This window comes from Triturus cristatus, chromosome 3_2 (assembly GCF_964204655.1).
Source record: "Triturus cristatus chromosome 3_2, aTriCri1.1, whole genome shotgun sequence".
Lineage (NCBI taxonomy): Eukaryota > Metazoa > Chordata > Amphibia > Caudata > Salamandridae > Triturus > Triturus cristatus.
Genome location: NC_140584.1, coordinates 804,577,504 through 804,592,974, shown reverse-complemented (window position 1 = coordinate 804,592,974; position 15,471 = coordinate 804,577,504). Strand labels below are relative to the sequence as shown.

General features: G+C 47.6%; 1 protein-coding gene across 1 annotated transcript in view; it reads left to right on the top strand.

The window, feature by feature from the left end:
• The first annotated feature begins 3,731 nt into the window (after positions 1 to 3,731).
• Positions 3,732 to 15,471, top strand: part of ICOS (inducible T cell costimulator) — a 99,899-nt gene continuing 88,159 nt past the window's right edge. The window contains exon 1 of the mRNA XM_085648930.1: positions 3,732 to 3,961. Coding sequence (XP_085505056.1) covers positions 3,844 to 3,961 — 118 coding nt within the window. The 5' untranslated portion in view covers positions 3,732 to 3,843. The remainder of the gene's footprint in view (positions 3,962 to 15,471) is intronic.

Sequence of the window (15,471 nt, the reverse complement as noted above, 5' to 3'; positions counted from 1 at the left end):
CGCCAGTGAGGAGTGAGTATCGGCTCCACCTCCAAGCGACCCCGTCCCGACGCCGCTGCTGATCGCATCGACTCGACGCCCTTCTCGACGCCGTGAGCGCTGCTCCGGCCTGACATCCCTCGACGCCGCTGCGGATTGACCCGACTCCGAGGCACGATCGACGCCGACCTCGACGCCGACATCTCGACGCCGTGGATCATCGTTTTCTTCGTTTCTCAAGGTACTGTACTTGTGGGGTCTGTTGCAACTCCAGGCTCGACGTAGCGCTTCTCGCGGTCGACGCCGAACCTTGGGAATCTTGTAGACTCGACGTCGTGTGACTCCTGTGGGGGTTACATTGTTGCCAAAGAACTGTGCTCAGAAGAATACTTTGCTAAAGAACTATTTGCCAAGAAGAAACCTTACTTGAACTATTACTTTTCCTTCCAAAGAGTATTTATTAAGACTGTGCTATATTTTTGTCGTTATTTGGTCTTGTGCTAAACCTTATATAAAAATCCTATTTTTATAATAACTTCTGTGTCGTGTCCATCTGTAGTGTATTCACTTTATTACTGTATGTGGTCATAAATGCTTAACACACTGCCTCTGAGATAAGCCTGTCTGCTCTGCCAAGCTACCAAGGGGGTAGCAGGGGTTATCTGAGTGTGTAATCCCCTTGCCCTGACTAGAGTTGGTGGGTCCCTATTTGTCAGAAGTGTATACCTCTGCCAACTAGAGACCGCCGGTTCTAACAGGGAACCTACCAAACCCACACATTTCTGAAAGCTAGACACCCGGGGGATTCCAGGGAGGTATGGCTTGCATGGATCCCCCAACGTTTCCTTACCCAGAATGCCCTGCAAACCTCAAATTTAGCTGAAAAAATCACCTTTTTCATTTGTGTGGGAAAGTTGTGGCATCACCGGGCTGACACAAATTTCCTACCACCCAGCGTTCCCCCGGGTCTCCCGATAAAAACGGTGCCTCACTCGTGTGGGAGGCCCAAGTACCCGCGACAGTCAAGGGCCCAAAACGTATTGAGGCGACATGAAAATTGCCTACCTCAAAACGACCTGGTTTTGCAAGGGGGGTCACCTGGGTTTTTGGCCCGGTGCTCGGCGGCCACCTAGGGGAACCTACCAAACCCACACATTTCTGAAAACTAGACACCCGGGGATTCCAGGGAGGTATGGCTTGCGTGGATCCCCCAACGTTTCCTTACCCAGAATGTCCTGCAAACCTCAAATTTAGCTGAAAAAATCACCTTTTTCACACATTTTTGTGTGGGAAAGTTGTGGCATCACCGGGCTGACACAAATTTCCTACTACCCAGCGTTCCCCCGGGTCTCCCGATAAAAAGGGTGCCTTACTCGTGTGGGAGGCCCAAGTACCCGCGACAGGCAAGGGCCCAAAATGTATTGAGGCGACATGAAAATTGCCTACCTCAAAACGACCTGGTTTTGCAAGGGGTGTCACCTGGGTTTTTGGCCCGGTGCTCAGCCGCCACCTAGGGGAACCTACCAGTCCCACACATTTCTGAAAACTAGACACCCGGGGGATTCCAGGGAGGTATGGCTTGCGTGGATCCCCCAACGTTTCCTTACCCAGAATGCCCTGCAAACCTCAAATTTAGCTGAAAAAATCACCTTTTTCACACATTTTTGTGTGGGAAAGTTGTGGCATCACTGGGCTGACACAAATTTCCTACCACCCAGCGTTTCCCCGGGACTCCCGATAAAAACGGTGCCTTACTCGTGTGGGAGGCCCAAGTACCCGCGACAGGCAAGGGCCCAAAACGTATTGAGGCGACATGATCCCTGCTTGGGGATCGCCCTCCTGTGGCGATCCCCAAGCAGGGATCCACTGGGGAGGGGAGATTCTCCCCTTTCCAACGATACCTCTCCCGTCTTTCTACATGCTCAGGGGGCTGAGATGGCCCCCTGAGCACGTAGAAAGTGAAACTGAAATGAGCCTCTTGGCTCATTTCAGTTTCACTTTCACTGTAATGACGTCGGCGCGACGTGCGCGACGATCGTCATTACAGTGAAAGGGGGGGGCCTCGGGAGCTCTTCCCCAGCTCCCGAGGCTATTTTCACTAAAAGGGAATCCCTCTGGTGCCCGCACCAGAGGGATTCCCCAGGGAATGCCTCATGACGAGCTGGACTCGTCATGGGCACAGTGCGACGGTGCTCCATGACGAGTCCAGCTCGTCATGGGCACACAAGGGGTTAAGTGGTATGTGCCGTGGAGAGCGCTTCTCCTTCTGTGCAGCAAAAGCCTGGAACAGCCTGCCGGCGCATCTTAGGAATGCCTTGGAGCTCCTCCCTTTCAGAAAGGGGCTTAAGACCTGGTTATTCATGGATTAGATCCCGTATGTTCTCTTGGGAGTCAGTATGTAGCGCCAGGACGACCTTGGGTATAAGTGCACTTTATAAACTCCTAATAATAATAATAATAATGAAGCAGCCCTACAAATTTCAGAATAACATAGCGCGCTATCACTCCTATTTTCCAGTTCTGGCTGGGTGGAGAGCAGATTTGCAGCCAGCCAGGGATTCCTCACTAAATACCTTTTTCTTCTTTCCCAGATGGTGTCCGTCAGTCTGGGTGAGCCCGAAAATAAGGGGCATATGAGGTTAAGGGCGGGGCCACCAAACCTTCCTTATGTGATCATTGTATTGGTCACAGTGGGGGCAGTCAGGCAGCATCGGCAGTAAATGAGCTGTAAATCACTGCAGCATTAGAGCCATCCGAGGTAGCAGTTTTCCCACTGATGGCCCTTTCAGTGCTGTTTTTCAGGCCCCTGTCCCCAGATACACAGGGGAAGGAGGAGGTCGTGGGCACTGCAGAGTCCTTCCTCGATATGCACCACACAGGGGACATGGCTAAGTGATTAAGCTATAATTTTAATATGGACCATTCCGGCAGTCCTGGGACGCTTTTTTAATAAAAAGAAGTAGGGGAACGGACTGTAATACATTTAAAAGTCATACCCTTCCGATCCCGCCCACTTCGACCACTGTATATAACACATTCTCACAGTTTTTGTATGGTCCTGTAATGCTTTTAAATCTGAGCACGCTAGCACCTTAGCAAAGGCATTCTCCATTCTATAACATCAACACCTCAGTCATTGTAAACACTATAAATACTTAGGGCCTCATTTATGAAAAGTGACGCATCACTGCATGAAAACAGTGATGCGCCACTTTTCACTGCGCCCTCCATGCGACTCCAGTGATGCGTATCTGTAGGCGCAAAAGTGACGCATCGCTGGAGTGTGTCACAAAAGTGACGCAACTCCAGCAATGTGTCCTTTCACATGGGGCAAGCCCCATGTGAAAGGGCCTGCGTCAGTCTTACGCCTGCCGGTCGTAGACAATGCTGGCCGTTTCATACAGCTTTTGTTTACATTACTCTTAGCCATTTGCAACATAGCTAAAAACATTTTGAAAGCCAATAAATCTCACACAGGCATAGTTCCTCTCACCTCCCGCTAGGAGCAGAAGGATGTTTTAACTCATCAGCAGTGGAGAAGGCTGGCATTCTCTTTGTTTGCATTAGGGTCCATGGCATCCTTGCTAAGCCGCTACCAGGTTTACGTTTTAAGGCCTGGAGCTGCAGGTGCCGGTAAACACCTCTGCTTCTTGCTATGGTTGTATTTCTGCTGGCGGTGAGTAAACCTGAAAGAAAGCGGCTACACGTTTTGCTGTATATACCCTGTCTTTGCTGACAGAGCCTTTCCACCGCTGGTGTGAAAAGGTGCCGTGTACAAACAGCCCACTTAGTCACTTCCTTTCTGTTTCAAACCACCCATACCCTTCTACCATCTCCCCACCTGTGCCCCAGAAAAAGGATTTCATGCTAGGCTCGCGCTTGACAGAACACAGCGCAGAGGCACAACTGTGGGGGTCGCTGAAGGACCACACCTACTCCAAGATGCTCATCTTTGCCCTGGCCTTTGTCCAGCTTGCCTGCGGTAAGTGAGCTTCAGTTCAAATATATTTCAATTGCAAAGCCCTAGTAAGCCACTTTTATTTGGAGAAGGATGGCTCTGTTGATGGCTCTGTTGATGGCTGGGCTGATGACTACATATTGCCCAGGCCTTGATGACCACTCTGACCAGTTCTTGTAATGGTGTCAATCAACAGTGCAAGGGCTTGATATGGGCTGATACTGAGCACTGGCGCGCTTTATTTGATACAATGGGCAGCAGCACATCTCAGCAGGGATGCAGTACTTCAATAAACTGGGAAGTACCAGCAGCAGCTACTCTGGAATAGTGAGTACCTGTGCGTCTATGCATCTCTGTAAACACTGAGAAGTGTGAGACTTTTGGTGGCGCAGTACCAACCCTTCTCCCCTGATCAGGGACAGCACAACTCACAGGACCGCAGCATTTTTAATGTACAGACAACAGTACTGTGTCTGGGACCCCGCAGACACTTCCGTGCTCACGGTCGTGCACCTACTCGCCTCCATGCGCGACCTGGAGGACAGAAATGAGGCCCAAACAGGCACTTTTCAGACCGGCTGCAGCCCTTTAATGTATCAGGACTCCTCGGTCGAGTTGCAGTAGTTTAAAGGGGGCTGCGCCCACCCCTCTCTGCCGAGGGATCGCCCTGTACTTTATGGAGTGTTACTGAAGCTTCCACGCACGGCTGCAGGGTGTTACAGGGGGCGCTAATGTGAACACACAGGGGCAGATTTATGTTCCCTAGCGCATCCCTGCAAATCAGCAGGGATGCGCCAGGGAAGATGCGTCACAAAAGTTTATCCTTGCGCCACAATAGATGCGCCGCATTTACAATGCAGCGCATCGTGGCGCAAGGATAAACAGATGCGTGACGCATCTGATGGCGGAAGGTTGGCGCATTGCTGGAGTTGCGTCGCAAGCGCGACGCAGCTCCAGCAAGGCTCGGGGGTGCCCTATCATTACAATGCTGCGTCAATCCTTACGCCTGCTTCAAGCATGCGCAGGGTTTTGACGCAGCATGGCCGGAAAAGTGACTGAGTGAAATCTTGTACATTTCACTCAGTCACTTTTCGGAGGCGTTCCTGTGCCGGAACGCCCCCCCCTGTGCAGGTACGCCCACATGTGGCGCAAGCTTTACAACGTGACGCATCTCCCTAGATGCGTCACGTTGTAAATGGGGCGCAACATGGCGCAGGGTTTACGCCGCCGCTGCGTCACAAAAGTGACGCAACGGCGGCGTAAAAGTGGCGCAAGTCCGTTATAAATCTGCCCCACAGTCATTATTTACATTTTTTTGCCTCATTTTGCGGTTTTATAGAGCGAACTCGATTTGAAACTTTACATGAGTACCAGTTACATTACAAAAGATCGCATTCAAATATATGGAAATGTAAATACTGTGGGGCAGATTTATATTTCCTGGCGCATCCCTGCAAATCAGCAGGGATGCGCCAGGAAAGATGCGTCACGCAAGTTTACCCTTGCGCCACCACGATGCGCCGCATTTACAATGCAGCGCATCGTGGCGCAAGGATAGACAGATGCGTGACGCATCTGATGGCGTAAGGGCGGCGCATTGCTGGAGTCGTGTCGCAAGCACGACGCAACTCCAGCAATGTTTAGGGGCTGCCCATACCTAACATGCTGCGTCATGCCTTACGCCTGCTTCAAGCAGGTGCAAGGTTTTGACGCAGCAGCGTCGGAAAAGTGACTGAGTGAAATCTTGTAGATTTCACTGCGTCACTTTTCCGAGGCTTTTTCCGATGGAACGCCCACCCTGCATACATTAAACCTGACGCAGGTTTAATGTGGCGCAGGGCTTTACACCGTGACGCATCTCCATAGATGCGTCACGATGTAAATGGGGCCCAACGTGGCGCAGGGTTTACGCCGCCGCTGCGTCACACGCAACGGCGGCGTAAAAGTGGCGCAAGTCTAACATAAATCTGCCCCTGTGTGTTCACTCTGCCTTCTCGCTGCCAATCGTTGCACGGTCACAGCAGGAGCACTGCAGTGCGCTTAGGACATACCTGCATTGTTGCCAATCAAAATAAATGATGTTCTGCTCATGCATGCAGGTATTGCCCAATTGAAATTATAGAAGTACTGCTGGGAAAGTTGGTACTGCCGCATTAAACGTATAGCAGCCATGTTGTGTCTATATATAAATATATATTTGGCACTGTGAGATTAAGTGATTTACCCGAATATTAAAATGCTGAGCCGATACCGAGACTCGAACCTGGTCCCCAGTTCCAAAGTTTGTCGCTACAGAAGTACCAAGCTTAGTAAACAATTCTTTGTGACTGCCCCTGGAGCAGATGGGTTTAATAACTCAAGTTTGAGCTGTAGCTGCTGATGCAGGGAAGTCCTGCTTGGATTCTCTATTCCTAATTTTGAATCTTTACCGAATGGAGCTTCCATCTGCTCTTCAGGTTTATGCTCGTTTGATTTTAAGTCTCCTGTAGTCCATCCCAACTTTAACCAATTGTATCTACATTTGTATTTCTTTTCACGTAGGTTTTGCTCAATTTTTTTCATTTATGTTTAGATGTTTGCTCGTCATAGTCTGGAGGTTTTGTCTGCCCTTCCCGGAAATGATTAACTTTTTTTCTAAATTCCTCTTGCTCGGTAGAATACCTTCTGTCTGCTTGCTTTCCTCCCCACAAAATCACTGTTAATGTTTGGTGTTCGAATGAATTTCAACCGTTCGTGATTCGAGTACATTCAAGAGCATATGACATTTTCACCTCTTTTAACAAAAGTTCCTATTTAGAGTTTGGCAAACTGGATACTCCGACACAAATGTGATGGAGTAACAATTCTGCCTAAATGATGGCCTGTCAGCTTTATTTAGGGTCATGCTTCTGTTGGTAGATCCCCCACTGGTTTCACCTCCATCGATGGGCTGTCGGGATAGAGGCCAGTGGTGTAGGTACATCAGACCATCTACCCTATTTAGAGCAGAAAGTATGGTGGCCTGATGTGCTTTTATTCAGTGCTTAATTTGAGCCAGTGGTTTCCGGTGCTTGGCACTGGCACTTAATTGTCAACACTGGCACCTACGACAGACTGCCACAGGGTAACACTGCCAGTCGAATTCAGAGAGAAGCACAACAACTGTTAATTAATTCAATGCAAACTAAAATTACTAACACCTACCACCCAGGCCGTTGTTATACCTTTGGAGGCCTGGAATTGTCACACTTAAGTGTGATGATTAGTAGTGTGTTGGTGCTGTCATTGGCAGCTCTGGCAGGGGCATTGGGTGGTGCATGCTGCAGTGGCCTCCTGACGATGGCCCTGACCCCCTTTTTTTTTAATACAAATTAAGCACTGCTTTTATTCTTATTAGGAACCACCAGTAAAAGCCTGATGGTCCTGAAGAGGAAAAAAACCAAGCTTTGGCAATACCATTCAGTCTCGCTTACAGTAGCGAGGAAGAACTATCGGCATTGCCAACGTTTTTTCATAGCAGTCTTTCCAGATCGATATTGCTACCTTTCACAATTCTGCTGTAGTTTTTCTAGTGACCACTCGATGGGATTGAAATGCAGAAACCATGTTTAAACGACTGTTTTCTTCCACATAATGCTGCCTTCAGATCTGGCCGAATGATGTCTCTGCAACGGCGAAACACGAGCAGACCCTGTAGGTGGGTAAAACAAAGGAAGGGAAGAAAGCCAGAAATCTGAGCAAGCAACAGAGATAGATACAAGAACCACCCAATCTTGATCATTGATAGGCTCTGTGGTGTATTGTAAACAATACTGTTTCCAACAGGCAGCTGGGGCTGTCTTAGCAGCACCGCAAATATGACCCTACATTCTGGGAAAAATGAGTATTTCCTATTTTCTTTTATAGATACAGACACCCACTTTGGAAGTTTCTTTTCGTAAAACAAAAATGTTTGCTGAGCAAACATTCAGTGATTTCAGAGGTGCCTCTCTACACCAGGAAAGAGGAGATCTCTATGCCTTTCATAGACAGAGAGCACCTGAGACAGGTAAGACTCCAAAGAACCTGGGTGCAACAACAGAAGACTTTCCCAATACCACATCAGAACAGAGACCAAGTCAGAGATCACACTGTAAATGGAAACAGGACTGCAACAGACAGTGAACCTTTGGAATGGAGCAGAAAACCAGAGTGGTAAGAATAAGGAGAATACAGGATCAACAAAGGTCAAAGGCAGGAAACCAGACCATTAGAAAACAAGCATTTGCAATGCCATAGGTCTCGTATTTACGCGAGTTTAAGCTAGTGGCATTGTAAATAACAATGCGTTTTATTTATGTTTCAAAAACCAAAACATAAATAAAAGGCATTGTCATTTACAATGCCATTAGCTCAAACTCGCGTAAATGCGAAACCTGTTGCATTAAAATGCTTGTTTATTGCAGCCCCTGACCCTTTAAAAGATAGAAGCTGGAATCAAAAACAAAAAAAAATCATTTTACGAATGCAAATGAGGATCTGCTGTCCCAGCAGGCCTCCACCCCTGCACTTGCAGCCCATTTGGTAGGATTTGCAAAGAGAACCCTGTCTCATTAATAGGGCAGGGGGGCAGGGTTCTACAAATCCTACAGAATGGCCATTTTGAGTAGGCTGGGTCGCAAAGCAACCAGTCAGTGTGCCAAGACATGGACTGCTTTGCAACCCGACCAGCTTCTTTCTGACTTACTTCATGAGATGAAACAGCTTTCTTTTCAGCTAGCCCACAGCTTGCTCCATGAGTTTTACGTTCAGACACTGGAGGATGCCTGCTCAGCAAACTGCTATTCCTTCCCTGGGATTCTACCAAGCAAAAACACAGTTTACCTGGCCTATGGTAAGTGGGTCAGACAAGCTTGGCGGGCAGCTCTTCAAGGTGCGCGAGAGATGTAGTAAAATGCATTCTTTGTTCCCTTCCCTCCGTGAGCCTGTGGCAATTCCTTTAGTTCTGAAGGAAAGCAAAGGCGCACACATAAAAGTGCTCTCCGCAAGGTAACCTTTCCATATTGAAAGCACGTCAGTCTGACATAAACAATTAGCTGTCAGGGGCTTGGCTTTGAAAGCGCAGGCTAATTTTCAGATCAGTACTAATTGAAGGGTAGGCTGACACAGCCACCAAGAAAGCCGGTAGCTAACAGGCCCGGTTGCGCTAGCTGCGCCTTCACGAGCCGTGCCGTGGGAGGGCTGGAGCGGCCTGCCCCCAGATTGCTGCCAGTTTGGCTGGACTAAAGTAATGGAGCTGGCAGCGTGGAATCAATTACTGGCCAATGAAGATTTTCCCACAGATCGAGGCTTGGGAAATTAAGGACGTTCCTGCTGCTGCTGAGACAGCTGGCATGGATAGTCTGCTGGGAAAGAGGCCTGTGGCAGCAGAAAATGATGGGGGGGACAGCTTTCAGTGATAAAGTGGTAACAGACCATAAATTATAAACAGAGGATTTGGCAATACTTCCAGGGACCTCTACCTCGCCTCCATGTCCACTGTTTTTCATGCCAGGTTGTGTTTGTTGAGTGAGTCAACTACCTGGCTTTGAAATACAAGCATTTGCAATGCAATAGGACTATTGCATTGCATCACAGACAACGGGGGGGGGGGAAGCACGGACAACGGGAGTGTGGGCGAGGGGAGGGAGGGAGAAGGGGGCGAGAAGGCATAGACAAAGTAGTGCTCACAGTCTAAATTACACATACCGTACTATGTAACACTCGAAGTAAAGGGGCCAGTAGCCATTGGAGGGTACAAATGACGACATGGCCATAATAAGGAGGGACTAACAAGCCTCATAATCAATCAGACGGCAGCATTTATGAAATACAATGACACAAGCCAATTAAAAACATGGGCGGGGAGTGGGCGGTGCTTGCACAGAGCTTCCACTTCATACTCTATTGCTGCATGCCTATCAAAGCGAGCAGCGCAGGTGCTCTGCCACTATAGGCTCGAACTAAAAAGTAAGACTGAGGACAGGGACATCCCTAGCATTAGTGTATGGAACAATAGAAATGGAAAGGAGACACAGAAAACCAAGACTAGGAATTATGCACAGGGCTTCAGAATTCATGAACAGGAATTCTGAGATTAAGAGAAGGCGGTACCCAACAGTCACTGGAACACATAATGCCTTGTTGCTACACAGAAACTGGAATTAGGATTCATAATAAGAAAGTCAAGAATGTACCCTAGAAGCATTGGAACAAGAAATGCCCTGGTGGCATATGGAAACTGGAGCTAGAATTCAGAACAAGGGAATTTGAGAATGTACCCAACAGGCCATGGAACAAATAATGCCATGCTGGTGCCTACAATTAATAAGATTCATCAGGAAACAGACGAAAGGAAGCAGAAGGAACTGCTTCAAATTCTACAAATATGTGGTCAGAAGACCAATAAGGAAAATAGAGAAATTCAGGATATCAGGATTAGAAAGGAAATGTAGAAACAAGGTGAGCCTGTGAAGCAGAGAATAAACACTTAAAGCACAATGCTGCATAGGGCAGCCACCACAGGAAAGCAGGACACTGAAAACAGCAGTAGGACGAAACAAAATTCTTCTAATTTTTTCAAAGAGTCACTAGTGCAGGCAACTGTGGGAGAAATCGGGAGCTTCCAGTATTGGCAGCTGGAGCACACGTTCAGATTATAGAAGCTAGTCTTAAAACCATTTGTCCAGCTCACACCCTTACAGGCTGGGACTGAATGGAACACAGAGCAGGTGTGACCCAGCTGTAGGGTATTGTAGGTGAGAGCAGTCCAAGTCCCTCCTCCAGCTCTCTGCCTGATGAAGTACATTGAGGTTCCAGAATGCAAAAAGTAGACTGACGTAAACTTAGGAATGGAATATGGAATGACTCTTGTTTTGGAGCATGGCAGGAGCTCATGCAAGGAGGCACCGGGACAAGCTGGAGGTGGTAACGTAGTGTTCAAAGTAAAGATTAATAGAAAAGCTCCTTTCCAGCTCTCTACCATGGGGAATGCATACAATACCACATTGAATTAATGGTTAGCAAGAGAATTTAGTCAGTTTGAAAAGACATTTTTTAGTGTGGCACATGTTCCAAACTAGTGTTCATGAAGGAGGTAGGATCATGGAAAGTCTCCATGTAGTGCTGCCTGATGGCAGGTTAAGAGGGTCTGACTCCTTACACTATGCAACCCTTAAGTGACTCCACATTGTATCTGAAGGATGAACAAGAACCTTCAAACTGCAACATCATTAGAAGATTGTGCAATAACATCAGAATCAAAAGGTAGGTCCGAAAAATCTCTTCACAGTCCTTCCAAATATACATTTGAGCAAAAACGTTCAACGAAAGGTTTCCACTGGACAGTGGTCTATCGCATTCCTGTGTACTTTTCATCTTTCTCAACCAGCTTCAATTATGTAGCAGATGCTCTGTTCAAATGATCTTCTGGTGTGTCAGTGTCATGAGCAGAAACCTCTGGTTGCACTGGCATGAAATCACTCGAAGACTGGGCGTGATGGACAAGCTAATGTCTGTTACAGGAACAGAACTTTCTTCTGTGGCAGAACAGGCTGGATTTCAGCAGGTGAGCAAGGCTGGACATTATAAGAAGGGGTGTGGGGATTGTTCCCCCAAGAAAGTTGTGAAACAATTGTGGGCAAATAGTGCATTTTCAAGCACATTTGAGAATTAAGCATCAGCAATAGTGAAAGTGTAGTTATGACATCTGTCTTTTTGCTGATATTTCACTGTTTTTCGACCTTAGTCTGGTTGTGGCCCTGCTAATCAGGACCACAGCCTAGCTGCTTCCTCTCTAACATGGTTTCCATGTACATTAGGTACATATCTAATTGGATTCTGGAATGCCTTATAAGCCCCTAGTATATGGTATACTATGTACCTAGGGCATAGGTACCTCAGAGGCCTACCAGGGGATGCAGCATGTATTATGCCACCCCTGGGAAGCACTCCAAAATGACACCACAGGTCTGCTACTGAAGTCTGGGTAAGGGTGTGCTTGCACCCCTTACTGTGGTATAGGCTACCTATATCACTACCTTATACAGACACATATAAACCTATAAGCCACTCCTATGGCAGGCCTTGACAATCCTGAAGGCAGAGTGCTTGGTTTTATGTGAGAGGGTGCCCAAGCATGAGCTGAGCCCCTCTGCAGCATTCGGAATTACTTCCTTATGGCTGTTCTGTGATACAGCCATACCATATACTCTTAAGTGCATTATAACCTTGCAGTAAATGCTAACTTTGGGATGGCTGCTTCAAAACATGTCGTGTTTGGTGTCAAATGCTTTGGAATACTACCCCCCCCCCGCCAGTCCTGGCGGCGGGGATAGCATTCCACTCTTCTAGAGGGAGAGACATGTTCGAACTGGCTTAACCCGGTTAAATCTTTCCAAAGCCCTGGCATCACAAAATGGATGCCACAGACACGGGTTTGGCCTCCTGCTGCTGGGGGAAACTCCGGCAGGGGAGGCCTGGACAATAGGTTTCCTGTCACAGGGAGGTGTAACCACCTCCCCAGACAGGCAGATGTGTATTGGGGCAGGGTGGGGGCATTCAGAGAATGCTTTTGAGACACTGCCTGGGGTACACAAGGTGTCCCTGTGCATAGCCCGGTTCAAACCGGTTGCAGGGGCACTCAGCCCCTGCTCTGGCACGAAACTAGACAAAGGGGAAGGGGTGTAACCACCCCCACCCCAGGCTCACCCATAGATGGGGCCTTAGAGTGAGTGCATCCCCTAAACTTAGTATAAGTATAGGAATCCAGGCCCAAGGACTTTAGATTACCCTGGACGAACCTCTGCAACATATATCCTGGACCTTCGACTTTCTATCACGACTAGAAGATAGAAGAAATCTCCCTTGGCGTCAAGGAGTGACTTCCCTGCTTGGCATATAACAACAGGAGTATAACCCATATACCACGTTGAGAGGTGGGTAGGTATGTAAGAAAGAGCAACAATTCTCAACAGGTATTATTACGCTAGACAATTAAAATTGTATGTCCAAGACATTAGACCGAGGGGAAAAAAGGAAGACTCTTTGAAGAATTTTTGAAGAATGTATTTAAATCAAAACATCATTTGAGCGTCATTCGTGGGAACACGAGAAAGTAATTTTTACAGTTGTATCAGCACTGTAGAAATACATTTTTGAGAAAATAATAAATAGTAACAACCCAAATTGTACTTGGTGCCGGATGTGAAAGTGAAAGTGGCGACACAAGTGACAATTGTGAAAAACAGCGACGGCGGCGCAAGAGAAGTGACAAATAATGTACAGTGAGAACAATTTCATATAAAATATACTGTGGTCGAGGAAATAAATTGATTATTTATGGTAATTCAAGACAATCGTTTTGAAACGAGAAAACCATAAGAGAAATGTTGCGCGATTAATGGCGCTGAATGGTCGACGGCGTTTCGATCCTTCAGGTTAGGATCATCTTCAGGACCGGGTTGTTTGATTTACAAACGGTGCTGTACAGGGGGTAAGAACAGAAGGGCGTAAGGACAGAGAGGGGGAAGGTATGAGGAGAGGGAAAGGACCACAGTGGGCCCGAGTGCAAGGCGAGTTGTATTTGAAAAAGGCAAGGAAAAGGGGAGAAAAAGGGAGAAAGGACGTAGTGGAGTAAGGAAGAAATGAATTAACCTGAGGGGTCGTCGGACAGTCACGAAGGAGGGTCCGCGTCTGAAGGAGAGCGTTGTGTGCTGCAGTAAGGGGGGGGAACAGAGGACAAGGTTAGGGTGAGAGAAGGACGAAGGGGGGACGAGGTTTCAGGCGAACCGGAGTGCGGGTTACCTGGTGATGTTCGTCAAGTTAATCTAGAGACGCGGGGCGCGTCTGAGGTAGAACGTCGCCGGGCGGTGAAAGGATCTTCGGGGCTTAGCCAGGTCCCGTCAGAGGTACTCCTAAATACAAAGGCCAATGAGAAGCGATCCAGGGACATGAAGTGGTGAACTAAATAGGAGGCCATCCACAAGTAGTGAGGTACTTACTGGGAGTGCGGAATGAATCCGGAGCAGATCGGGGGTGCAGCTTGACTTCGTGTGGCAATTCGAGTGGTGAGGCCTTGGCGGGGAAGTGTTGAAGTCAAAGCCGATGGGACCACGTGAGCGCGACTAGGGGGCGGGGCTAGCTGGCTAATTGGGCCCGGGGAAAGACTAGAAAGCGGAAAAGGGAAGAGGTGCGCGCGGGAAGAAGGGTACAACTCAGAGAAGACAGACTAAGGTAGAAAGATAGGTCATGTGTGAAAAGCATTAGAAGATGATAATACATTTGGAGACAACGATTTATAACACAATGCACTACAATAATGAGAGTGATTATACATTGTGATTGGTAAAGGGAGGGGACAAAGGAAAAAGGGAGGGAAGAGGGGAAGAAAAAGGGGAATAAGGGGGGGAGGGGGGAATAAAGGCGAAAACACAACAATGAACACATTATCTCAGTTATGGAAGTAAGTCACAAGGGTGCGAAGGGTCAGGACAAGGTTCAGAGTAGAATGGTGCTATTCCATTCATCAAGTGTGTTCAGGCCAGCATGGACTGAGTTACAAGTGGAAATCCATTTACATTCGCATTTATTGAGGAGTGCTTTGATGTCGCCCCCTCTCAGCGGTAGTGTAGGTTGCTCTATTACTTGCCAAATCATATCAGTCTCGCAGTGGTTTTTGAGAATGTAATGAGAAACCAGGGGCGCAGTAAGGACCTTGCAGTGGATTCTACTTTTGTGTTGGATAATCCTTTGCTTGACCATTTGGGTGGTTTGTCCGATATAAATGAGGTTGCAAGGGCAGCGGACAGCATAAATCACATTTTGAGATTTGCAGTTGGTGAATGTTTTGAGTTTGTAGGTAAGATTGTCGGTTTTAAATTCTTTAGTATTGACTGTAAGGTCGCAGACACTGCAAGACGAACATTTATAGTGTCCGATGGCAGGAGGTAGGCCCCACATGGACGTGATAGTGTTTATTTTGGGGTCTGTGGTGGGCCATGTAATGGCATGTACCAGATGGGTAGCCAAATTACTCCCTCGTTGGTATGAAAACAGTGGAGGTTGGTCGAAGGTTTCAAAGGGTTGAAGTAGCTTCCAGTTACGCTTGATGATTTTGTTGACTTCGTTGCTGCAGGGACTGAACTTAGAGACAAAAGGAATCCTTGTCATAGATTTTTTGGGTTGTGGCATGAGTAAATGTTCACGGTGGCAGTACCAGGCTCTCTTGCGGGCTCTGGTAACTAGGCGTTTAGGGTAGCCCCTATCAAGAAGTTTCTGGATGAGAATGTCTGATTCTCTGAAGTAATCTTTGCGCCACTTACAGTTCCGGCGGATCCGTAGAAATTGCCCATATGGGAGGCCATCTCGGAGACTGCGTGGATGATAGCTGGAATATTGAAGTAAAGTATTTCTTTCAGTCGGTTTCCTGTATAAACTTGTGCCAATTTTGTCATCTTCCGCGTGTATTAGGACATCCAGGAAGGGCAGGTCATTGGATTTGGACTCATGGGTAAATGTGAGATGGGCCTGAGAATGAT